Genomic DNA, 27,365 nt, shown 5'->3' with positions numbered 1-27,365 from the left:
TTTCAACCATATAAAGCAGTCTCTGCAAAAAACCTGCTATGTAATACATGACACAAGATCATTATTATGGGCTCAGGACAAAGCATAGCTGACTGGGCCACTCTGGCACAAAAGGCTACAAATATTAGCATCTTGCAGGCACACCCAACATTTAAGAACCGTTTCTCCGTAACACTTTAACACCTTATGTGATGAACTCCCTTTCTACTCTCAGTTTCTTCATTACTCACCTACATCTCTGTCATCCATAGACATGCGGACGCTCTTGGATTGAAACTATTTTATATCCAAGACCTAATTCAGAAATATCCCTTTCTGGGAACATCCTCTTATGATTCTACCTCTCCAACACTTGCCTTGTTACTGAAATTGCCTTTCGATCTTTGCTGGTTTTATAGTGTACTGACTTACTCCTTCTTGTCTCTGGGTTCATTAGTCTTTTTCTACTTACTTGGCAACCAAATCTGAATTCTGGGAGCTCAAGCCCCACCTTCTCCTTCCTCTCTATGCACATCGCTCAATTGTGCCTACCTTGCCAATTTGCCATTATCTAGCATCTTAGCTTCTCTAAGGCTGATAATGTTTGAGGAAAAAACTCAACAGTATACTCTATCTAGACTTCTCTAATTACTAGCTTAGTAGCTTTGTAAAAAAAAAAAAAAAATCCTCATAAACAAATGATAATTTCTAGAAAAGTGTTAATAGCTAGTATAGTATAAATCAAGTCTATTACCAATATAATAGATCCTACAGCTTAGTGAAACTTCCTTTTTCTTTTCAATTGCATTACACATAGGATTTCAAATAATTTTCATGATAAATCTTTAAATGAGTCATATTATTTTCCTAAATACAAATTATTTAAGATGTTTCCTCAGTGTTTTAAAATCAACACATCTAATTATTCTTGTTCTTTTCCCTTGTCTAGCTTTAGAGTATTTCTAAATACACATAGAACAAAATTATACATAGTATTCTCATACTGTGTTCCTCTCCAACATCCAGTATTTTTGATGGATTACATCCCAGTTCTTACATGTCACATTTCTATTTATACTTGCCAGGGTCATACCAACTTTTTTTTAAAGGTTCTTATTTAACTCATGGTCAAATACGACTCTAAGATCTTTCTTTGTTATTGTGCTGTTAATAATTCTGCATTTAGGACTGGGTGTGGTGGCTCATGCCTGTAATCTCAGCACTTTGAGAAGCCCAGGTGGGTGGATCATTTGAGGACAGGAGCTCAAGACCAGCCTGGCCAAACAGCAAAATCTTGTCTCTACTAAAAATAAAAAAAAATTAGCTAAGCATGGTGGTGCACACCTGTAATCCCAGCTACTCAGGAGGCTAAAGAACGAGAATTGCTTGAGCTCAGGAGGTGGAGGTTACAGTGAGCAGATCCCAGCAATTGTACTCCAACCTGGTTGACAAAGCGAGACTCTGTCTCGAAATAATAAATTAATTTTAAAAATCTGCATTTAGGTAATTTATTCTTTTCATCCATTTAAAAAAAAGCTTTTCATCAAGGAGGGTTATTTTAAAAATTGATTCTTATTTTCTGTAAATGTCAGGTGCCCTAATCCATTGTCTCTTAGAAACTTACTCAATATAAATATCCTATTGAGTCTATAACTACTACTCACTGCTTATCCTTAGGACTCTGCTATAGAAGACTTCTTCAGCTGATACAAAACCACCAATCATTACTCTATAGTTTAATTGGGACAACTCAATCAATCAATAATATATTTTAAATCATATTTCTCTAATCTGTAGATGAAAATTTTATCTGAAATGGAGTTTTTTTTTTTTAAAAGATCTGAAATGGAATTTTTTAAAAAAAGAAAAAGAAGTGTTTGATATAGTCCTGTATATCTACTGCATGTCTTTAGACCCATTAATTTATCAAAGAAAGAAATTATACGTTTTAAAGTTATTATCTCTTCTAACATTGTAGTTTGGGGACTATATAACTAAATGTGGCACAGTGAGAAATGGCTGACAGTAATCGAGTTTTATAAAACATCCCTAGACTCAAGAAGGAACTAAAATGAAGAAATAAGCAAGCAAACAAGCAAAGCTTAAAAAGCATCAGAAATACCTGCAATTTTGTCTAGCCTGGCTGAGCTCCCGGCATAAATAAGTAACCAAGAAGAAATTCAAGAATACACCTGACATTCTGACCACTAAGTTGACTGGGAAGAATGAAAGGAGTTCTGTGCTTGGTTGTTGATGCCCTGACAGTAATTAAATAACTGAAAATAGAAGAGAGAGGGGAATATAGAGAATAATAGGGATGAATAGTGGCAACTGGATAAAGCAATGATTTGATTGGTAACGAGCAGATGTTGTTGGTAAAGAAGATACCCAGAAACAAAATACAGTAGAGAAAGCAACTCTAAATCATCACGGAGGAGACAGGAGGCAAACACACCCTTACTTTTAAAAAGTCCAAACCTGCGACTGGGTGCAGTGGCTCACACCTGTAATCCCAGCGCTTTGGGAGGCCAAGGCGGGTGGATTACGAGGCCAGGAGTTCAAGACCAGCCTGGCCAAGATGGTGAAACCCAGTCTCTACTAAAAATACAAAAATTAGCTGGGTGTGGTGGCAGGCGCCTGTAATCCCAGCTACTCGGGAGACTGAAGCAGAAGAATCACTTGAACCCGGGTGGCAGAGGTTGCAGTGAGCCGAGATCGCACCACTGCACTTCAGTCTGGGCAATAAGAGGGATACTCTGTCTCAAAATAAAAAAACAAAAAACAAAAGAAAAAAAACTCCAAACCCCCCAAAAATAGTTCAAATGAGGAAATGCTAAACTATCTTTAAAGAAGATTGGGAGTGGCCAAATAAGTGGCAAAAACGAGATTAAAACAAATTTGTTTAATTACTTCTTCCAAAATAGCTCAGTAATAAAAACCTAGAACATTTTCAGACTCATGCAAACATTAATTACATCACTACCTTTGCATATCATTTTAACAAAACAAAATAATGCACAGAAAATGTAGGCAGATGCTTACTTGTATGGTTTCTGTGGCAAGATACTGATCCGAGTCTTGTCGAGTATCTTTTTCAGCTTGTTCCTTCCTCCAACAGTGTTGGCTTTACTTTTTTTGTTCACTTTTTCAAGTCCTATCACCTGTTCTACATCTACAGCAAGATCTGGAATGGAGTAGCGACTGGCCTTTTTGATGTCACCAATTTTAGGAAGGTGGGGGGCACCATTTCTTTTCTCTTCTGACAGTCTGGTTAGAAGTTCTTTAAATACTAAAATAAATGAAAACAGAAACACCACATAATGGCAATTAGAAGATATCAGAACAATTCTAAGGCAATTGTGGAACTTGGAAATACATGAGAAGTACAGACTTCAGTTATCAAAACTGCAAACCTGCAGAAAAACAAAACCACTCAGTAAATGAATGACGCCAAATCTGCTTGGTATGTTGCTCTATCAAAATAAGTTTAAAAAGAGTAGTACAGTACACTCTTTATGGGTATTTTCGTATTTATCAATAAAATATTTCAGTTATCAATAAAGACATAGATTCAAAATATATATTATGATCAAGTCAGTAGCTTTTTATTTAGATCGAATCTATGCTTTTACCATACATGCTTTCTTATGATGTCTGAAATACTGGGGGGAAAAAAGGCCAAAAGGAGAAAAACGAAAAGTATGCCAAATACTTACCAAATAAATTGGTTTTCACAGTGATAGATAAATGTGTGTTATTTCTAAGAATTTCCATGGCTTTTGACAGCTGAATGTTTTCAAAGTTTTGGCCATTTACTTCTAATATCTAAAAATAAAATTATAAAATTAATGTATCAAAACTGACTGGAAACAACAACAACAACAACAACAACAACACAGACACCAAAATTCACCCTTAAATCTGAGTTTAGAAATAGCATACCTGATCCCCCCGTTTCAAGCCTGCTTCAGTTGCTTTGCTACCTGAATCTACACTGTCAACAAAGATTCCAAATCCCTTTTCGGAGCCTCCAAGTAAGATAAAAGGCAAAGGAGCTTCTCGGGATGGTTTTGTTAACGTCATCAATCTTCTTTTTGCTTTAGCAGCACATGCGATATTCAACAGCCTTAGGTGTCCACCCATTTTCTGTAAGAGTTCAGAAACAGTAGTGTCAACTCAAAAACAGGCTGAATAAAATGAACTTTAAGCTGATCTTAAAAAAAACCCACAAATATTACCTCTCTTTCCAGATTGTTTTCAAATTCTTCTAAAAATCGAGTCATTGCAGGATCTCCTTCAAAGTCATTGAAGTGATTATTTACCCACAATAATACTACCCGTGTAACCTGAAAAGTCAATTATTTTCCGTAAGTGTCCTTTTTAGTGCCAAAAATGTGATTAAAGTCATTCCAGAAAAGATATCCAACTTTCAAACACTTTACCTAATAATAATAAACAGGAAAATAAATTAACAATAAAGTCTTCAATGAGGATGACCTTCTGAAAATCAATTATTTTTACTTTGACTATAGACTTCATGTTGCTTTGCCAGGAAAGGTTCTGAGTCTGTGAGGGTATTTAACCTAAAACTTGTCTAACTTTCAAAATGCATTTGAAATAGATCAAAATAAAAGCAAAGGTGTAATAAAACAAAAATCAGCTAACACAAAAGACAGAAACTAGAAAGTAAAGGTAGAAGAACAGACTAGACAAAGAGAATCAATGCTATTAAGCCTAGAAAGCTCCGTAAGGGTGCAGAATATAAAAGGAAGGAGATAAGATAACATAGTTTATCATCCAATCTGGCCTTAGTGCTCTCAAGAGCTCTAGATGGTCTCCTTAGAATTATAATCCTGGGGCCTACAGTGAGTGATGACTGCCATAAAATGCTGCTTTGGTGCCAATTTAAAAATTGTAACTTTTATCTGGTGTACACTGACTACCAAACTAGAAAATGCAGATTCCTATGGAATCCAGATGTTTGATTATGTTTTAACACACTCCCAACAGAACTTAAAAAATGTTGGCCGGGCGCGGTGGCTCAAGCCTGTAATCCCAGCACTTTGGGAGGCCGAGACGGGCGGATCACAAGGTCAGGAGATCAAGACCAGCCTGGCTAATACGGTGAAACCCCGTCTCTACTAAAAAATACAAAAAACTAGCCGGGTGAGGTGGCGGGCGCCTGTAGTCCCAGCTACTCGGGAGGCTGAGGCAGGAGAATGGTGTAGACCCGGGAGGCGGAGCTTGCAGTGAGCTGAGATGCGGCCACTGCACTCCAGCCTGGGGACAGAGCGAGACTCCGTCTCAAAAAAAAAAAAAAAAACAAAAAAAAACAAAAAAAATGTTTAAACACTTGGTGGTCAATTTATTGGCCCTTGTATTTAAAGAAGACTGAACTAATATTTTGTTCATATTTCTAAGTCTGAACTAATATTTTTATATCACCTTTTTGTTTTTTTGTTTTTTTTTGCTTAAGAAGTACATTCTCCTATTTCATTACATTAATCTGGACATAATTGCTGTGACAAATATTTACATGTTTACATTTTAACGTTTCATATTTAAGAATCAAAATAGAATATATTTCCAACCTTATCCCTGAGGCTCGGGTCATTAAACCACTCCAATAACTTTTTGCCCACTTCCATTGGGCTAGAAAGAAAAGTCCTATAGGTCAACAGAAAGTCTTCTATGAATGTTGGATCTACTACTGAATGCTCTTCTACCAAATGCATTGTTAACCTTTCTGAGGTACCCTGTAACAAAAAAAAGGTTTAATTACTATATATATATATGTAACATTTATATGGTACTGGGATTTCAAACATTCAACATAAAATTAATTGGGTAGTAACACAGTTAACAATAAATGAAACTGCTATTCATCAGGAGATCATACCTAAAGATTTTCCACAACTGATAACCTTTAAGAGATAGGCTTAAAAATGAAAAAAATCCTAAACTGCCACAACCAATACTACCAAAAAAATTCCTTTCCTTGGGAAGTAGGAGTGGTCCTGCGTCCTACCTTGATGACAATGTGTCCCTTTCTTGTTCCAGTTCGATCAAGTTCTCGGTGTTCTTTCACCATAACAATCTCTCCTTCCTCTTCAACTTTTTGCATGTTCTTTTCTACTTGGTTGAGAATACGGCAGTAATCTTGCTGGGCTATGCAGACAAACTGGAATAAAACATAAGTCACATGTTAATGATAAAGTGCTTGTAAAAGACTTAGCAGTACTAATAATTCAGTGTTTTAATTATTTAAAACTGACATTTTTCCCTGTCTTTCCCATACTTTCTAAATTAATGCTGTAATGAACCTTAATCAGGCTTCTCTACTTTTAATGTATTTCTTCCTCGGTCAAGAAAAGTTTCATTTCTAGAGTATTTAACATTCAAAATCCTAACAATTTTAAAAACCTAAAGACAAAATTAGAAGATAGCTTTTTCATGCTTCTTTCACAGTTAAAAAACATTGCAGTGGGGGGAGCAGAACTGTAGGAGAATAGATGTAAAAACTTAATTATCATTTAGTGAATTAAAAGAATTTGAAAAAGCAACAATTTTTGAATAAGAATGATTTTAATAAAAGATACACTCAGATACCTATGGAGTAGACATATTTGCTAATTACATTGATGAAACACCATTTTAGAAAGCTTGTTCAAAGAAGGTCAAAACACAAACCACATATGTGTTATAGCTCAAACCATTATCCTTATAACTGGTATTAAGGGTAATCCTTGCTCTTAAAGAAAAAGTTAAAAATCTGCATATTAAGTCATTACTCTCCCTGACCCCAAATATAAAAAATTTCAGAGCTTAGGGCAAACCACTTAAGAAATTACATTTCTTACAAGTTTTAAAGAAAGTTAAGAATGAATGATAAAAATCACTTATTATAGAAATTAACTAGAGGTTAGTGAGGAGACAAGAGATCATTTGGAAATGGAAAGAAGTATAGTATTTCTTTTTCTCCTTTAATGTGAAGAAGATGAAAAAGGAGGTGGTTAAATTATATTGTAAATAAGATAAAATATGATGCAACCACCTGAAATCATGATTTCACAGGGCACTTAGAGCTCTGATAATACATTATTCTTTTTATATTGCTCATATGAATTTTTTAAAAAGATACTACACTAAGTATTATGATAATCATAATGACAACATCTTCATCATCACCGCCATCACCATCACACTGTGGCAGCCTTATGGAACTTTTTCAATTCATCCTCCTAATCAAACCATGAGGAAGGTGCTATTATCCTCATTGTACAGATGAGTAAACAGCCCGATGTCTCATAATTACATGCTGGCCACTTTAAAATAAATTACACATGCACATCAAAATCTTGGAGGGAAATAAACTGTTAATATTATTTCTGAGCAATGCAAATTATGAGTGACTTTCATTTTAATATTTTTCTATATTTTTCATGCTTTCTGCATAACCAATAGATTTTAAGTAGAAGCAGCAGTTCATAAGAGGAACAGCATATTGCAGTATCATGTTTCTCCCAGAGTTGGCTAATCTCACTAGTTTTTCTATTATGCATTTTGAAGCAAAAAGTTAAAAATCAAAAGATATAGGCTTTTTTTGTACTAGTAATTATGTATACTTTAATTATATTAAAAATACTTTTAGAGCTCTGATACTACATTTTTAAAAATATTGCTCATAGTATCACACTAATTTTATAAATAAACTGTTAACATTATTTCTGAGCAATTTCCTTAACACTGACCACAGGTGTATAATGTTTCAAAGTATATGATCCTTAGTTTCTTACCTAAAAATTATTTTATTTCTTTGTACACAGCAGCAAAATTATTCCCAAATACATAGAAGAGATTTAGAATGGTTTATTTCCAAATAATTCTAGGTGTTCTTTCTTGTGCTCAGTTTTAGAGAACATAATTAAATACTCATTTTCTCATTTATCTTCTTTTTTTTTTTTTTTTTTTTTTTTGAGACGGAGTCTCACGCTGTTGCCTAGGCTGGAGTGCAGTGGCGCGATCTCGGCTCACTGCAAGCTCCGCCTCCCGGGTTCCCGCCATTCTCCTGCCTCAGCCTCCTGAGTAGCTGGGACTACAGGCGCCCGCCACCGCGCCCGGCTAATTTTTTGTATTTTTAGTAGAGACGGGGTTTCACTGTGGTCTCGATCTCCTGACCTTGTGATCCGCCCGCCTCGGCCTCCCAAAGTGCTGGGATTACAGGCTTGAGCCACCGCGCCCGGCCCTCATTTATCTTCTAAAAAAGAAATACATCCCTGAATTCAACTGAATAAGTAGATATAAGGGAAAAATGCTTTTTGAAGAGAAATGTACTAAAATTAATCTTGACTACAGACTTTTTTTTAATTAGAATACATTTGATTTGAAATTCTTAGTGTCTAGACAGACATTTTGGCATTTATTCTATAGCAAGCTGAAATACCATCCAGAAAGGAAAAAAAAGAAAAAAAATCCCAAACTGAATTTCTAATATGGTCATATAGAACTGGCACCTAAAAAGAAATACATTTTACATGAAAATATTTATCTTTTTTAAAGAAGCTACTTATTTTTGCTATAACAAATTTATAGATCTAACATGAAATTCACAGGTAACATTTAATTTTAACTAATACGATGAAGTCAGTTGAAAATCTTTGAAAAAAAATTTTTTTTTTTTTTTTTGAGAGAATCTCACTCTAGCGCCCAGGCTGGAGTGCAGTGGTGTGATCTCGGCTCACTGCAACCTCCAGCTCCTGGGTTCAAGTGCCTCAGCCTCCCAAGTAGCTGGGATTACAGGCATGGACAACCATGCACAGCTAATTTTTTGTATTTTTAGTAGAGATGGGATTTCACCAGGCTGGTCTCAAACTCCTGACCTCACGATCTGGCTGCCTCGGCCTCCCAAAATGCTGGGATTACAGGCATGAGCCACCGCACCTGTTCAGAAAATCTCTGAATTGCTTTACTGAGGTTTTAGGTTTCTGTAAATCTCATGGGTTTCAGATTGCTGTAAGCCCATGAAAGTACTATATGATCTCAGTACCCTGGTATGAAATAAAAATTCAAATAAGAATTCACTTAAAGTCAATGGCAGTTTATATCATAGGATTATTTTCCTTTGGGCATGACATTATAATTTGTATTTAAGTAAAACATTACAGATGATGAATGAAATAAAATTAAACTTCAATCCACATATGGTGTAATCAATTTTCAATTTATCCACAGCAAACTGTTTTCTCATCCAAAACTGCTTCTTACACTCTAAGTGGTATTAGTGCCTATGATTCCAGGAAGAGGTGAATCTAACATAGATTTGCTTTAAGAGGTTAGATCTATTTAAACTGGCACTTTGCAGTCTGTGAGGGAAATTCATACCGAATTGTTCACACAGGTATCCAAGTGTTCATTCCCCACTTGAAGGGTGGAGGGCAGGGCTAAGCAATGCCTGGGTGTCACTGGCAGGCCTAAGATACAGGCAGTGGAGAAGAATAAAGGGACTAAGAGGGTAAAAGAGGAAATGAAGAAAGGGAAACAGAAGAAGTGAAAAAGAAAAGAAAGAGGCATATGTGGGTAATGGAAAACCATTACCAATTGCCTGGTGCCATAGGGTGTGTGTATCAAGCTCTGAATTTTGTCCTTTCATACCACACAGGGAGTAAGAATAGACACTGAAGAGGGAGAACTGGAAGAGAATACAAAGAAGGGACCCAGAGCAAAACAAGAGCTTGACCATGTCATGGGATCCAAACAAATAAATCTTAAATTTAATCCATTCATCATTGTGTTCTTAGGCTTAACATGAGCTCAACTATCTTACTACAGAAACCAATATTCATTTTGGAACTCCCTGAAATATAAGATAATGACGACAAAGCCTATACAAAGTTGTTTTTTCTTGGTAAAGATAGCATCATTTTTGTTCATTTCACTCAATAACTTGCTTCCCTACAATATGATCAGTAAAATAACAGAAACTCACGGAGGCTATTTTATGCATGAATAAAAACATGGTTCTCACCGTTTCCTTTACCTCTCTCAACAAGGAGATGAACTAACATTTGTATTTTCTGACAGATATATGATATTTTAAAATGGTATCCCAAGCAAGCACTTAAAATGCCAAAATTCGTTCTCCATCCCTGTTTAAGGAATTCCTTAGGGATAAAATGCTAGGCCTGAGCAGATGGGTCAATGGAAGTACAGGAACGAAATCCCTGATTTAACATATTCCTTTTACAGTGGTGTGGAGTGGAGCAGAAAGGAAGACAGGGACTTTCTTTAGCAGGTACCTCAACCCTTGACCCTCTTCATAATTAACTTCATACTAGGAGCTATAGGAGTCTATAGATCTTTTTTTTTTTTGGAGACGGAGTCTCGCTCTGTCGCCCAGTCTGGAGTGCAGTGGCGCGATCTCGGCTCACTTCAAGCTCTGCCTCCTGGGTTCATGCCATTCTCCCGCCTCAGCTTCCCAAGTAGTTGGGACTACAGGCGCCCGCCGCCACGCCTGGCTAATTTTTTGCATTTTTAGTAGAGACGGGGTTTCACCATGTTAGCCAGGATGGTCTCGATCTCCTGACCTCGTGATCCACCCGCCTTGGCCTCCCAAAGTGCTGGGATTACAGGCGTGAGCCACTGCGCCCAGCCAGAAGTCTATATATCTTAATCAGAGTTTTATTTTGAATTGGACTCTTCCCTGCTGACTATGTGGGTTTCCCACTAATCTTTCACCTGGTAAATAAATTAGATTCTTTTCCCTAACATAACCCCTACTTCCTCTTCCTTTTCCAGAACTCCCAGATAAATAATGTTACCTGGTACATTTGACATGACTTAAGCACTCTATAATATTCAGTCATATAACATTTCAATCAATTATCCTGAAACATTCTATGCCGCATATCATTTCAGTCTCATACTTACAAAACTTCTAACAAAAGAGTTTGGCTAAGGGGTAGTAATGTAATGGCTGAATTCTCAAAAAAAAAAAAAAAAAAAAAAAAAAAAACTTTTACTTGCCCTTTAAGGACACACACTCTAACTCAAACACTATTGTAATTCCACTATGTAGAAGGGTTCAGGGAAGAACTGAGAAGACAGGAGACAGGAAAAACCTTTAACAATTTGCTAGCTTGTTTTGACTCAGTTTAGATTTAGTTTTTTTTTTTTTTTCAAGAGTACAATTACAGAGCTGAAATAGCATATATAATTCCCTTTAAATGCACATTCCCGCTAAATAAAGACTTCAATATTTACCATTTGTTTTCCTCTATTATACCACAAAACTGAGAATTAGCCATTTTGTTTTCCTCTCTTATACCATTTTGTTTTCCTCTACTATACAAAATAATTGGGAAGTAAATATATTTAGAATGCGTTTCTGGCATTACATATTTACAACACTGAATTCATAGCCTTATTTTTTTTTCCTCTATGGTGCTCATGGACGGAATTAGCTGGTGGAATTATTTAGATTCTATAAATAAGATAATTTTATGTATAGCCATGGTCATTTTCCTTTTTAGTAAGTAAAATGCTTAAAATGAATATTTAAATGAGTGATACCATTTTACATTGACCGGGCACTATAAAAATTCAATTATGTTATTTTAAAATAAACTATATTCAGGTGTTTTTCAAACTGCAGACTAATAAATACAATGACACTTAATTAGTCTAAGTCACATCATTTGGTTGTTTACATCTAATTTGTTTCAGAGACAAATCCTTTTAGAAGTCATAAATTATAAACACCTAATAATATCAAAAGCATCTTAAATGTATTTCTCTGTAATATGCTGGTTGCCAGTTAAATCAATCTAGTTTCACATTTGGCCTTAGTATTTTCTCTAGTCAATTATTAAATGCTTTTAAATAATAAATATTAATAAAATATCAATACTGACACTATTTGTCTTTTGCTATCAAGTATTTTCTTTTTATTAGCTATTATTTAACTAGCAAGTCATTCTACTGATTCACACTATGATTAATTTCCATGACTCTTCTAAAATCAATTTCTTACATGTATTTAAATAAAAACACTGCATAACTATACCTAATCACTTTTATTAATGTATTTACTTCATAATGTGCATTTTACTTCCATATTTTGATGAGATTATTAATTACTGATGGCAATCACTTTTTTTTTAATTGAACTCACAGTTCTGTGCAGTTCAAGTAACTTTAATGGAGATTAATTTTTACTTTTCTGCGGTGTTATAAGACTAAAAGTAATAGTTCCACATTAAAATTTTATTGGTGCAGGCATGGTGGCTCATGTTTGTAATTCCAGCACTTTGGGAGGCTGAGGCGGTGGATCACTTGAGGTCAGGAGTTTGAGACCAGCCTGGCCAACATGGCAAGACCCCATCTCTACCAAAAATACAAAAAGGCCAGGTGCAGTGGCTCACGCCTGTACTCTCAGCACTTTGGGAGGCCAAGGCAGGTGGATCATGAGGTCAGGAGTTCGAGACGAGCCTGGCCAATGTGGTGAAACCCCATCTCTACTACAAACACAAAAATTAGGTGGGCATGGTGGCGCGCACCTGTAGTCCCAGCTGCTCGGCAGGCTGAGGAAGGAGAATCGCTTGAACCCGGGTGGTAGAGGTTGCAGTTAGCTGAGATCGCACCACTGCACTCCAGCCTGGAAGACACAGTGAGACTCTGTCTCCAAAAAAAAAAAAAAAAAAAAAAACAACCCACAATTAGCTGGGTGTGGTGGTGAGTGCCTGCAATCCCAGCTACTCCGGAGGCGAAGCAGGGGAATCACTAGAATCCAGGAAGCGGAGGTTGCAGTGAGCCGAGATTGTGCCACTGCACTCCAGCCTGGGTAACAGAACAATACTCTGTCTCAAAAAAAAAAAATTTATTTGTAAGGTATTTATATAGGAAGAAAAATCTCATCACAATGGCATATAAGTGCTCTTTATTAAGAATAAAATATATACTTTTAATGATATATTTTATACCTGGCAGTCATCCACCTTTGTTCTCATCACTCCTTTCATGTATTCTTTGTCCATGGTAGGAGAGACACCAAAACTATTTCCCATACATAGTATTTCTGCTTTTCCATCTGGATAAGTCACTTCCACAGATCCATTGAGAATCACTGACCAGGAGTCCAGCTAATCCAAAAAAATAAAGACAAAGCAGAAAGTAACATCATGATCATACAGCTGAAGGTGCTAGTACGGTCCCTAAAAATGAATGAGCAGATCTTCCATTTTGGAGATAAAACAAGTAACTCTATTTTACTGTTTAACAAGTTCACAGAAAAAGGAATAAAACACAGCCACATATCGACATGTTTCCATATGCCTAGCACAGAACGCGTATCATAATGCCCTTTTAGTTTGACTTTGGATATTCTTCTCTAAAATGACACAAGGAAAAAAATTTCTCTGTCCCCCAAAGCTCATGTAGACAAAATGATCATCATTGCTTCAATATCATTTTGTCTGAAAAAAGGCATTAAATTTACGAACATTTAAGATGTAAAAACTGAAAAGTTAATATATCAAAACTTTCTATTTGCATATGAAATTCTGCAAATAATGGGAAATAGAATGGATTTGGAATATAGTGACTCATATGGTTTGGCTCTGTGTCCCCACCCAAATCTCATTTGAGTTATACTCCCATAATTTCCATGTGTTGTGGGAAGGACCCGGTGAGAGATAATTTGAATCATGAGAGTGGTTTTCCCTATGCTGTTTTCGTGCTAGTGAATAAGTCTCACGAGATCTGACGGTTTTATCAAGGGTTTCTGCTTTTGCATCTTCCTCATTTTTCCTCTTGCCGCTGCCATGTCAGAAGTGCCTTTTACCTCCTGCCATGATTCTGAGGCCTCCCCAGTCATGTGGAACTGTAAGTCCAATTAAAACCTCTTTTTCTTCCCAGTCTCAGGTATGTCTTTATCAACAGTGTGAAAATGGACTAATACAGTGACGTAACAGGTGTACCATAATTCTTGATTTATTCAAACTTACTGTTGTTGGGTGTTAAAAAGGAAAAAGTAAGAATTGGGGTTTTGTTCAATTGCTGTATTGAGATCTTTAAGAAGAAACTTTTTAGGTGGTAAGAATAGCTAATCACCTCTTCACCATCATTTAACACTATGGTCCCTGCTCTTTCCACCACTGCGAACACCATCACAGCACAGAGTTCTCGCCTCACGGACATCGTCATATTGGCAAAAGCAGGCAACTGGTGCATAAATTCCAAGAGTTGTTCTGAAAAGCAAAAGACATACTTTATAAACACTACAACTTTTATGAAAAACAAGTGTTCAAAAAGAATGCTTTAGGTTCCTTTCTTTTTAAATGCCCTACAATGTTGCTTATTGAAAAACACATCTCAAGTATCTTTAACACCAGTTGAATTTCTTGCAGGTACACAAAGAATTCTGTCACTGTGGAGATGATGACACTTACTTGTTGAATTAGAGGCAACAGTTTACACTGTAACTCCAGTTCTAACGCCACTAAAGACATTACTAAACTTCAAATGGGAAATTTCAATTGTAAATGAGATACAAGGCTTATTATCACATGAGTGAAAAATGAAAGGTGGCTCTGAGAATTCTCCAACAAGTCAGTTGGTCCACTCCTGTGCCTTTTGGGCAGGTGGATGCCTACAATAGTCAGCAGAAATAACTATATTTAATTCAAACATTCTAAGGAATATTTTCCATGGATCAAATCTATAAAAAATGATCAATTAAAAAATTAACAACATGATATAAATGAAAATGAAAACTGATATACCATTTTTTAGCCCACAAGTTGGCAAAAAAGGAAATTTGATCGCTCTTCCTTCCTGTGGGGATACTGTGGAGAAACAGCTTACACCTTAGTATGGTTCTAGCTGTTGATGTCACAGTCTCTTCAAGTCCTGGGTTTTCTATTTTTAAAAGTCCTGTATTTTCTTATCATTCAGTAGCTTTACTAATTACACACTAAGTTCTTTCCTTACTCCTCACCATGGCTCTGTGAAGTGCGTTTTCTTTTTCATTTCATAGGGAGGAAACCAAGGCTCAGCATCAGCACCATATAATTAAGAGATGGCAAGACCAGGCGCGGTGGCTCGTGCCTATAATCCCAACATTTTGGAAGGCTGAGGCAGGAGGACTGCTTGAGGCCAGGAGTTTAAGATCAGCCTGAGCAATCTGGCAAGATCCTATCTCTACAAAATATTTAATAAATTAGCCACGTGTGGTGGTGCATGCCTATAGTCCCAGATACTCAGGAGGATTGCTTGAGCCCAAGAGTTTGAGGTTATAATGAACTGTGATTGTGACAATGCACTCCATCCTGGGTGAAAGAGACTCTGTCTCTTAAAAAAAAAAAAAAAAAAAAAAAAAACTACAAAAAAAAACGTGGCAGTGACATGATTCAAGACCATCTGTTTCCAAGGTCCTGCTGGACTTTAAAGGCAGTGGTAAAGAGCACAGGGTGTACGTCAGACATTTAAATGCTTACTAGTTGTATTACTTTGGGTAAGTTGATCAATTTCCCTAAGGCATAGTTTTCTCATTTAAAAAGAAAAATACAGTATCTGTTTTACTGGATAGCTGTGAGAATAAAATGCAGTAAAGACAATAAGAGTCTGTGGCACAGAGTAAATACTCAATAAATGAGAACTGCTATTACTGTCATTATTATAATAGTCATGATATCATTCAAACTTTCGGCTAAATAAAAATTATACTAGATGTTTCTTGTACATAATCAAACATTTCCTATGTACATTCCTTTTATCTGTTAAGCTTTAGTGACAAATTTTATGTTCTTGGATACAGTTTGTTAATTACTAAAACAAAGCACAACAGAAAAATATATTCTGTGAATATATTTTCCCAGATACAACATTTCTGGAAGGACAGACTTGAGTGGTTTTCTCTGGTCCAGTTGGGCAATGGCATGTTCTGATTGGACTCTATGTCATCCCTCCTATATAAGACTTTTCATTACACAGGGGGGCTCTGGCAACAAGCAAAATGATAATGACAGGTGTACCCAAAGATTCTGTCCAATAGGACAGTGCTGTGCAAACTGACTCAGATTTATGTGTCAGGAAATCACTTTACTTTTGCTACCAGTATTTTTTTAAAAAGAAGTTAAACTATCAAAGCACATCAGTTATAGAAAGAATACGTTCTGTTTCATGAAACTTTTATTTCTGGAATGAGTAGGAGTGTCTGTGCTGTACCATAAAATGTATTTATTCCTGGAGAAGCAGTAAAGCAATTTTGAATACCAATGCAAGAGATGACCCATATCTATCATATATGGGAGCCAGGAATCATTGTTTTACCAATGCACTGACCTTTTGATTTGAATTATAAAGGCAAATGAACAAGTCATGGTCTTCTGAAGCACATCCCAGTTAACTCTGCAGTTTCCAGCTCTGTTTTCTTTAGCCTTCATCCCTCACCCCTCACCATAAACTATGACACTATTACCTATAGACCATGCATTTTACTTTTTCCCACCCCTTGTATTTGCTAAATTTCTTTGGACAAGCAAAGTTTCGTGGGTTTAAGAAAAATGTGGGCCAGAAATTGTCAGAAATGTTTTGAATTTAGTATCTGTTTAGACAATAATAGAAGTCAAATAATTATCACATATATGATCAGAGAATAAAAAGTGGGAAGAAAATACAAAGTACCTTCACAAGTATTTGTTGTAATAATTTTAAAGTGCTTTGTGTAGACATATTGTTTGCTTTTTGGCAGACTCTTAACCTATTAGTGGGTCATGAGTTTAATTTGTGATATATGAGTAGTGGTTAGCATTAAAAAAAAAAACCACAGGCTAGAAGATATCTGCGTATCATATATTATAAGAATAAAGGAGACAGAAAGATCAAATAGTAAATGTACATAATTATCCAGGCTCAGCTGAAAAACCAGAAATACATAAATGCTAAACCAGATGGCATCTAAGACTTTTTAAGATTTCAAGGATTCAATAATGGTATCCCTGGTTTTTAGATAATTTCCATGCTATATTATACTAGATGATTGGAGCAATTTTTAAAAATAAAGAACTATTTTATAACTAATCATATATATATACATGGCAGCAGTCTCCAACCTTTTTGGCACCAGGGGCAGGTTTCGTGAAAGACAACTTTTCCACTCTCTGTGGGTGCGGGGGGGATAGTTTTGGGATGAAACTGTTCCGCCTCAGATTATCAAGCACTAAAGTCTCATAAGGAGTGCACAACCTAGAACCCTTGCATATGCAGTTCACAGTAGGGTTTGCACTCTTATGAGACTAATGCCGCCGCTGATCTGACAGGAGGTGGAGCCCAGGTGGTAATGCTCCCTCACCTTTTGCTCACCTCCTGCTGTGCGGCCTAGTTCCTAACAGGCCAGGGACCAGTACCAGTCTGTGGCCCAGGGGTGGAGACTCCTGCTACAGGGGGCTCAAAACTCTGACAATGACACAGGTATCATACAGACTTAAAAGGGCTTAGGGTAGCCAAGGATTCAGAGCCTGGGATGGATAGTAGGAAAATCCTCAGGACACATGAAAAGAAGCCACGGATGGGAGAAACAGGACAATTTTCTTTTGTATTTCTTAGAACAATCTATAGAATTATACACTTAGCTATTAGAATGATACACTATTATGACCTATCTAATGTTTATGGAAAAATATAAAGCTTTAAAAACATTTTATTTACAATGTACCATTAAAAAAAAAAAAAACAACAAATAATTAACTTACAGATACCAGAAGCCGAAGCCAATTCAGAAAATCAGCTTATCCTGGTTTGCTTGATACAATTTTATATAAAACATTTTATTAATTTTTAAAAAAAACCCGGGGTTTGTATAAAGAGATCGAAGTAGTCTTCTACTTTACTGTGTCAAGCTCTCAAAACAAAAAAAATTTTTTTACAACTATTCAATAATGGAGTACCTACAAAGTTGTGAGTTCCAGGGCAAAAATTAACATGATACAGTCCCTTCCTTCAAAGTACTGAAACAAAACTATACCCAAGAAATCTATCAGAACCCAAAGGGAATTTTTTTCTTCCTGCAGCTCACAAAAACATGTTCAAATATTAGCAACTTCATTTGATTCACCTTAAACACTAACGCATACACTCACGTGCATGCATGTGGACATAATCTCTCCCTTTTTTGCAGGGGAAGAGGAATCTAAAACATCAATCATACAGATGTTTGTATTTTATATAAAGGGTGTCTATTTTAACTAAATCCTGGAGGATGAGTTGCATTTAACAACAGCTAAGCAGTTCTCACACATTTTATTTTCAGGGAAATAGAATACAAAATCTTTCAAGGTCTTATATAGAACAAACAACACCCTTTAGGACTTGTTTAATGTTAGTGATTTATTGCTTTAAATAAATGTATATTTCATAGCTGCAAGCATGATAATCATCACTGCTTCCAAGTAATAAATGCTGCTCCCTGTAGGAATTATATTGACAAGCGCTTTTTTTTTTTTTTTAAAGATAGCTTTTTATTTATTTGTAGGAATCACCATGGCTGCTGCTTTCTAGAGATTCTGGGAGAGAGGGCTTCTCAGCTACCAACTGAAAGTCTTAAATTTCCAGGAATGACAGACATATATTTTAATAATCAGCATTTTCTTCCACAACTATTTTAAAATGAACAGATTCAAAAAAGATAGATTAGTTTATAAAATGGCAACTTCCAAATCAATCTATTCATAAGCAATGTTTCACCTATTTTTTTTTAAAAAGCACCTATGAACAAAGATTCTGAATTGAAATGGTAAATTGAACACACTTCCAATTTACTTCTTTAAAACTACAGGGGATTAAAAAGAAAGAAATTGGCAAGGGCAAAGAGGGAGAACGTGAAACGCACTTTTGGACATTGGAAATCAGCTGAACATGTGGTATCGGACCCAAGAAAGTGAACAGGGAATTGGAGAGTGAAACCCCATTTTTAGAAATTGTAAATCAGATTAACATGCAGTATCAGAAACAGGAAAAGTATAAACCTAAGTCTTCAGGGGGTGAAACAGAACCATTCCACTCAGGCCACTCCCCTGCTTCCATCAGCCCAGCCTCTACTTTACTCTTCTTCACTGCACTCACTGCCTGCAATGGGTTTTACTTGTTCACTTGCTGATCACATGTCTCCCCTAATAGATTGCAATGAACAAGGACTTTTGCCCTTGTTCAGCACTGAGTGAGTTGCCAGGACCTAGAAAACCTAGAGCACATAGAAGGGGCTCACCCACCCACATTAGCTGAATGCATAAATAATAATTACCATACATTATTCATCTATAAAGAGTTAACAATTCCCATAAATTATTTCAATTAAATTTTGAATGTCTAATCTGGGTTTTTTTTTTTTTTTGCCTTTAATTTCCTAGAATATTTCACCATTCCTGAAATGGTGAAAGTTTTTCCTCATACATGTTTGTGCCACTCAAACTCATGCAATAAGTCACTCCACACCATCCTATATCTAATTCCAACACATTCAGTTCATTTAACTGCTCTTCAAATATGTATTGGCCCAAGAGTTGGGGAAGCGGTACAACAGATGAGCGAGGCTCAGGCAAGGGTGGCTATAGACCCTGGAACTCTCACGGAAGGATGACTCTCAATGGAAGTTGCTCTCATTTCCAGTGCTCTAAGAAACAAGCCAGAGTCTGGGAGGCATACTCAAACCCAAAACAATTACTACACAACCAACTCCTGCTACGATGGAAAGGTCGATATAAAGCTACTTAAATTTTTAACCTCTGGGTACACTTAAACAAAGTCACTGCAGCACAATTCACAATAGCAAAGACATGGAATCAACCTAAATTCCCATCATTTATAGACTGGATAAAGAAAATGTGGTACATGTACACCAGGGAATACAACACAGCCACAAAAAGAACAAGACTATGTCTTTTGCAGGGACATGGATGGAATTGGAGGCCATTATCCTTAGCAAACTAACAGAGGAACAGAACCTGTAAGTGGGAGCTAAATGATGAGAACACATGAACACAGAGAGGCGAATAACACATACTGGGGCCTTTCAGAAGGTTAGCGGGTGGGAGGAGGAGGAAGTTCAGGAAAAATTATCAGTGGGTACTAGGCTTAAAACCTGGGTGATGAAATAATCTGTACAACAAACCCCCATGACACAGGTTTTCCTATGTAAGACACCTGCACTTGTACTCCTGAACATAAAATAAAAATTAAAAAAAAAAAAAAGAACAAAAACAGCAAAAGAAAAAAAGTCTCAACCATCACACAGCCTATATGCCACTAACCTGACATTTTGCTCTCTCCTTCCACCCACTTGAGTCTTCATATGAAACCAGAGTAGAAGCAAATTTATTATGACAATTTTACCAACTGCCTTTATGTTTACATACAGAAAACATGAGCTTAATAAAAATAGGGCTCACGAGGAAATTAATAGAAGTAATATTGCTTGAAAGTCTCATTTTAACTTTTTTCTTTTTTTTCGCCATAAACTAAGCTTAAGAAAGGGTTTATGTGGAAAGAGTTTCTTAAGAAGTTTCATTCACGTTATCATTTGTAGATTCCTGAAGGTAAGACTGAGTAAACTTGATTTTTTCCAATTTTTGTCCAACAAATACTATTGTTTATAAAAAGGAAATTAATAAATTAATGATTTTTAAAAGTCTACAAGTCTTGGGCTCTTATTTCATCACACAGTTTTACCACTGAATATTTTTAATTGCTCTTAGATTCATTTTACTGTTCAAGCTTACCAATGTCATCATCTGTCCGGTCAATTGGGTCCTTCTCCAGGCAGTCTCTCACAATGTCCCTGCTCATCAGAGGATCTGATGCTCTCTCAATGTCTTCTTCATCGTCATCGTCCTCGGAATCCACTGCTGTTTCTGGCAACCCACTCAGGTCCATATCACCAGCCTCGCTTTCTGTGGCCTTAAGACACACACACGCACGCACACACACAAATTAAAAACTATTTTAAGTAAATAAATCTTTGGGGCCCAAAGAAATAAGAGCAAGTCTCATTCAAAATAATGCTTTTGTTATATTTATTTTTCCATCCAACAACTACGTATGCACCAGAAACTACGTATAACAATTACTTTAACAAAATATGAGTGATTCCACCTCCTATTAAATTTTTGGTTAGGAATAATGACTTTATCTCAGTAATTTTGATTTCTTATCTGAGCTGTCATATGGCATGTGAAACACAGTAGAATAAAGAAGAAAAAGGTAGTATTTGTTTTCACTCCATTTTTCAAAGAGAATGGCTTAGGCTAACAGCTTAAGGGTGACAATTCTGAGGAATTCCTTTTGCAGAACAGGTGTGAATTATTAATGCCAAGAAGCCCAGACCATTTCACCCCTATTAAATAGTCCTTATGGAAAAATGAGCCACAAATCAAAGGTAACTTGATACATATGCAAATGAAACATTAACAATTAGATTATCCCAATGACTAATGTTAAACGATAAATTGAGAAACACTATAGGAGACCATATGCTTAGAGGCAACATGCTCTTTCTTTCCACTCATCAACAAAGGTGATCACATCACCAAATTTCAAGTTATCAAGATAGTTGCAAATTTTCTAAGTCACTGGAGTCACACATTTCAAGATGGTCTCTTTTGTTGGACTAGCTCAATCCTAGAACAATTATCCTTTCTACGTCACTATGTAGCCTTTTGTGACTATCATCTCAGCAATATGTATGTATATATCATATAGATCTTATTTGACATTATATACCTAGACTTCACTTATCAGTTAAGCACAGTAAAAATGAATTCAATTAAATATTAACTATATCAATCTTGAACGTGTTTTTCCAAATGAAATATTAAAATCTTGAAAACATCTTATTATAGCTAACACTAAATACTTTTTTTTTTTTTTGAGACGGAGTCTTGCTCTGTCGCCCAGGCTGGAGTGCAGTGACCAGATCTCAGCTCACTGCAAGCTCCTCCTCTCGGGTTCACGCCATTCTCCTGCCTCAGCCTCCCGAGTAGATGGGAATACAGGCACCCGCCACTTCACCTGGCTAGTTTTTTGTATTTTTTAGTAGAGACGGGGTTTCACTGTGTTAGCCAGGATGGTCTCGATCTCCTGACCTCGTGATCCGCCCGTCTCGGCCTCCCAAAGTGCTGGGATTACAGGCTTGAGCCACCGCGCCCAGCCACACTAAATACTTAACAATGTATCAGGTAGTGCTCTAATTGCTATGTATTTATTAAGTCATTTAATCCTTGAAACAACCCTATAAAGTAAGGGCCATTATTAACTTTTATTATTCCAACACTTAGGTGAAGAGAAATAATTTCTCCAAGGTCGTGCTGCTGATAAACTGTGGAATCAAGACTAGAACCCAGGAATTCTGGCTTCAGAGTCTTAACCGCAATCTAATCTGCCTCTTTTTAACATTCACTGAATACAAATGTGGCTTATATAAGGATCTATCCTTTTCCTATAATTTAATACTTACAGAATAAATTGTGCTATTTTCTCTTTCTCCCTTCCTCCTCTCCCCTCCCTCCCTCCCTCTCTCCCTCCCTCTCTCTCTCTCTTTCTTTTTTCTTTCTTTCTTTGAGACAGAGTCTTGCTCTGTTGCCCAAGCTGGAGTGCAATGGCATGATCTTTGCTCACTGCAACCTCTGCCTCCAGGGTTCATGAGATTCTCATGCCTCAGCTGGGACTACAGATGTGTACCACTGCACCCAGCTAATTTTTGTAATTTTTGTACTTTTAGGAGAGATGGGATTTTATCACGTTGGCCCAGCCAGTCTTGAACTCCTGGCCTCAAGTGATCAGCCCACCTCAGCCTACCAAAGTGCTGGGATTACAGGCATGAGCCACCGCGCCCAGCCTGTGCTATTTTCTTATCAACAAAGTTTCAGCTTTGTGAAGTCCTGGTTCATATCACAGAATATAAGATTTAATCCTACATTTTGAAATAATACCAGCATGTGTTAACAATGAGTTTTAATCACATTTTCTGTTCTTTAGGTACAATTTCCTGAACTAAAATGCATATATTATTTTTAAAAAAAACTTAAAGGGAAAATAATTGAAGACAGAAAAGCTAATGTTTATGAAAGTTCAATGGCCTGGTCATTAATAAGCAGAGATACTGCAGGCAGGAGAGCAGTAAGCCACAGCAGCCCATACAGACAGAACTGTGACACACTCAGAAACACATCTCGTAATTTAAGCTCAAAGTTAACTGAATCATTGCTAGATTCAATAAGGAAACTGAAGTAGAACTTGATGTGATATAGTATGCCAAGGTTCTGGTTAGAGAAAATAGGTCAACATTGTTACCAGCATCTGACCCTGAAGTCTAGAAATATAATTTGCTAATGCTTGCTATGATCACATTTTCACCTTAGTTGCATCTTCACATTGAAGACTATTACTCATCACCTTATATTTTCAAAAATATTATCAGTTCTCTATATAAACATTCTTTAATATTAGCATAGAGTGAAGGACACTACCAAAGACAGAAATTTTAAAAATCTTTATTTTCAATAATAATTTATATAACTAAAGGTTTCTTTAATTTTAAAACATCTAATGTATGTGAAAAGATGAAATATATTTTATACCACCCCAAAGAAATAACTATCATTTAAATTATTTATATTTAAGTCTTAAGCAGAACATAAAGACTTTCAACTGTCAGCTGGATTTCTCTCTCCCAAATGGAACCTTCCACTTTATGTAAAAGATCACAGCTGCTTGCTATCTCTATGTGCATTCCATGCTTTAAGAAACAAACTATTCATAAAATAACATTTACTAAACCAAAAATTTAGAGATTATTTAGAATAAATATCCATTTTACCTTAAAATACTACATATTCCCTAAATCATACTTTTTAAAAGAATGTGATAACTTTTCAGGGACCTACTAATTTCATAATTTCTTGCCTTGTGGACAAGATGTTTAGAGACTGAGGAACACAAACTGGTCTCCAGGAGGAGTACTAAACTTAAGAAGAGTGCCTAGAATATAGTATTAACTGTGTGAACAAACTCAGTTTCGTGGCTCCAAATCTCACCTCTACTATTCATGATGTGATTTTAGCAAAGTCACTTAACCTCCACAAGCCCATCTTATCATCGATGTAAACTGTAGATACAGCTTGTTACTATTCACAGGACTGCTTTTGGATCATACATGGGAGAAAGAAAGCCAGTGTCAAGGTAGATCAAAAGTCCCTTCCTCAAGGGGATGCAGTCTTCATCTTAGTACTCGTACACCTTCTACCTCTCCCCATACCATCAATGAACCTTGCACACAATTTATATTTGTGGAATTTGTCCAAAAAATCCCAAAAAATTCTGTCAAATGCTGCACTCTCCTTGTAAAACAGTATCTTAGACTAACTGCACCAACACATTCTGGCCAACTGGTTCATACAACAATTATAAAAATAGTGATCCTATATTGAATGACTATCATATGTATCTAGCACTGAAGTTGATGTTTTAAAACAATAATCTTCATATCAATTCAGCAAGTTAGTATTATTAACCCTATTTTACAGAGGAGAAAATGTCAAGGAAATTAAATAAGTTATTCAATGTAAGCAAAACAAAACCCAGTAACTGGCTAGGATTCAAAATCAGGTGTGACCAACCAAGAAATACTAAGTACTCTGCACTTTGCTCAACATTCTCAATAGTCTTATAAGAAATAGTTGAAACATAATACAGTAATAAAATGTTTTCAACTTTGCTAAGTCATAAAAGATACAAAGTTTAAATACATATTTGCATTTAAACATAACACTTATTGTTTTCTAGCTTCCTCCAAATAACACTACTAAGACTCATGTGTGTCTTTAAGCCCTTTTTTTCTAAATAAAGACACTAAAACAGATGCTTTATATTTAAAAGTTTATCTGGATATATTTGTTACAGGAACAAGGAGAAAGGTTTAGCCAAATAACTCCTGTCTAATTTCCTATACATGTACAGACTAACATAGATTTTGTTGTCCATTAATATTTAAATAGTGATATTCTTTTAAAAATAATATGCTCAGATCAATGCTGAAAGCTCCACTATTTAAATCAAAAGGGACTAAATCTATTCTGCTATTGTGAACAGTTCTTAAAACCAATTTATTTTACATTATTTTAAAAAATCAAGAAAATTAACAAAAAATTTTTTATGCCATAAAGCTCTACTGAAGTATTCATTTAACTAAAATAAAAATCAAATACTGCATGTTTTATCAGTAAGCACTTTAAAATCACTTGCCAAAAAAGTGTTGCTTATTAAATGCATATTATATGCCTAAAAGAGAAGAACGATTTTTAAAGCTCTTAATGTAAATCGTTAGGTTGCTTCCCCAAAATTACAATCCTACAAGGAGTATATAAAAATGTCTATAAATGTTTACTTTAGGTAAGAAAATCTGTGCTAATTGATAGGCAGAATAATTTCATATTTAAGTCCTTATATGCTCAATTACTATTATGTTTCAAATACTTAAGGTGTAGACATCTGCATTTTCTTTTCTGTAAGTTACCTACTACTGTCCTTTGAACATTTCAACATTGTGAGCTATTTTCTAATTTGCATAAATTAGTTATATTCTGATTTTAAATCTTCATATCAATTGATGTTTTGATTACAAAATGTTTTGATCCTTTACTAAAACACTGTTTGCTAACTCTTTAGTTTATCAGGAATTTATTTTAATTACGATACAAAATGAGAATACAAAATGATTCCCCAACTCCAAAGACCATTTATTGAATGATCCATCACTTTATTGATTTATGAAGTTTCCTCTATCACATATTACATCCTTACACGAGTTCAATTTTGCTGGAACTCTCTGTTCTATTGATCTATCTATTTTTGTATAACTATTTCCGGTAACCTTTTTTCAACTTAAGAAGGATCTTTGCTCAAGACTCTACTACCTTCTGTGTCTAGTGTTCACACCTCCTGTCTCAACTTCCTTTCATATCCAGCTTATACTCCCATGTCTATTATTTCAATTACATTCATTCAACACATCTTTACTGAATGCCTAAAATTTCCTGGCACTGTACTAGGCTCTAGCAAAAAAAATGGAGACAAGACAGACAAGTTCCCTGCCTTCTTGAAGGTGCCATTCTACTAGGCAGAGAGACAACATAAAAAGTAATAATTGTTTCACTCAGTGTTCTAGGAAGCAAACAAAAAGATTAGGCAGGAAAGGAATCAAAATGGAGGATTTCCTTTACAGAGGGTTATAAAGAAACAACTCTGAGGAGATGATACTTGAAAACAAAGGCTGAAGGCCGGGCGCGGTGGCTCACGCCTGTAATCCCAGCACTTTGGGAGGCCGAGGCGGGCGGATCACGAGGTCAGGAGATCGAGACCATCCTGGCTAACACGGTGAAACCCCGTCTCTACTAAAAATGCAAAAAAATTAGCCGGGCGAGGCGGCGGGCGCCTGTAGTCCCAGCTACTCTGGAGGCTGAGGCAGGAGAATGGCGTGAACCCGGGAGGCGGAGCTTGCAGTGAGCCGAGATCGCGCCATTGCACTCCAGCCTGGGCGACTAAGCGAGACTCTGTCTCAAAAAAAAAAAAAAAAAAAAAGAAAACAAAGGCTGAAAAGGATCAAGCTAGGGGAAAACATTCCAGGCAGAAGGCATACAAAAGCTGTGATCTGCAGTTAGAAAACACTTGCCTTGTTGCTCCACCTGTCTTTGTATTACAGTCACTTAACAAATTTCAGTCCTGGGTGAAGTCAAATCCTTGCTTTCTTTGTGCTTACTGTGGAGAAAATTACTTAACAGAGCAGAGAAATCACTTTATATTTGAGGGCACTAACTCAATTCAGTCTCCATTTCTCTGGTCAATTTGTTCTCCTACTCTCTGCAACTATTATTTCAAAACTTCTCTCTCCTTAAAACTCTCTACCTGCCAACCCTCTCACTCTCAACAAATGAACTCAACTCTTCCGAGAGAAAACAGAAGTCTAAGACAGGAACTCCCTCAACTCCTAAACTCCCCAGGATGTGTCCCTGTTAAAACAGAGGAGTGTTTCTTCTCTAAAGGTTAGTCATTATGAATGACTAAGAATTCACTCACAAATTCCTCTCTTCCCACCATCTCAGCAACATTATTCTATCCATATCTCCCTGGTGTACAGCATTCAAATTCAATCTGTGTCCATCTCGTGAGCGTTTATTCTCACTTCAATGTGACAGGAGACCTCTGAAATCAGAACTGTATGAAGATTAAATGGGCTGCTGCGGGAGAAAGTTGCTCACCCTTGGAATTGTTCAAGAATAAACTGGATGCTTGATTCACAGGAGAGAAGCAGAGGATTCAAATGTAAATTTGGAAGTTGAACCAGG

The 27,365-nt window shown here is 36.2% G+C and overlaps 1 protein-coding gene across 17 annotated transcripts in view; it reads right to left on the bottom strand.

Moving 5' to 3' along the window:
• RAPGEF2 (Rap guanine nucleotide exchange factor 2) overlaps nt 1-27,365 on the bottom strand; it is a 486,440-nt gene that overhangs the window by 23,809 nt on the left and 435,266 nt on the right. For all 17 annotated transcript variants that reach the window (XM_078002396.1, XM_028848850.2, XM_015139431.3 and 14 more), the window contains 9 exons: nt 20,748-20,925; nt 14,086-14,222; nt 12,957-13,115; nt 6,008-6,160; nt 5,571-5,735; nt 4,218-4,325; nt 3,922-4,125; nt 3,696-3,804; nt 3,022-3,268 (listed from right to left, as the gene is read on the bottom strand). In XM_078002396.1, coding sequence (XP_077858522.1) covers nt 3,022-3,268; nt 3,696-3,804; nt 3,922-4,125; nt 4,218-4,325; nt 5,571-5,735; nt 6,008-6,160; nt 12,957-13,115; nt 14,086-14,222; nt 20,748-20,925 — 1,460 coding nt within the window. The remainder of the gene's footprint in view (nt 1-3,021; nt 3,269-3,695; nt 3,805-3,921; nt 4,126-4,217; nt 4,326-5,570; nt 5,736-6,007; nt 6,161-12,956; nt 13,116-14,085; nt 14,223-20,747; nt 20,926-27,365) is intronic.

The sequence above is a fragment of the Macaca mulatta genome, chromosome 5 (genome assembly GCF_049350105.2).
Source record: "Macaca mulatta isolate MMU2019108-1 chromosome 5, T2T-MMU8v2.0, whole genome shotgun sequence".
NCBI classification, from domain to species: Eukaryota; Metazoa; Chordata; class Mammalia; order Primates; family Cercopithecidae; genus Macaca; species Macaca mulatta.
This window is presented reverse-complemented; position numbering and strand designations above follow the sequence as displayed.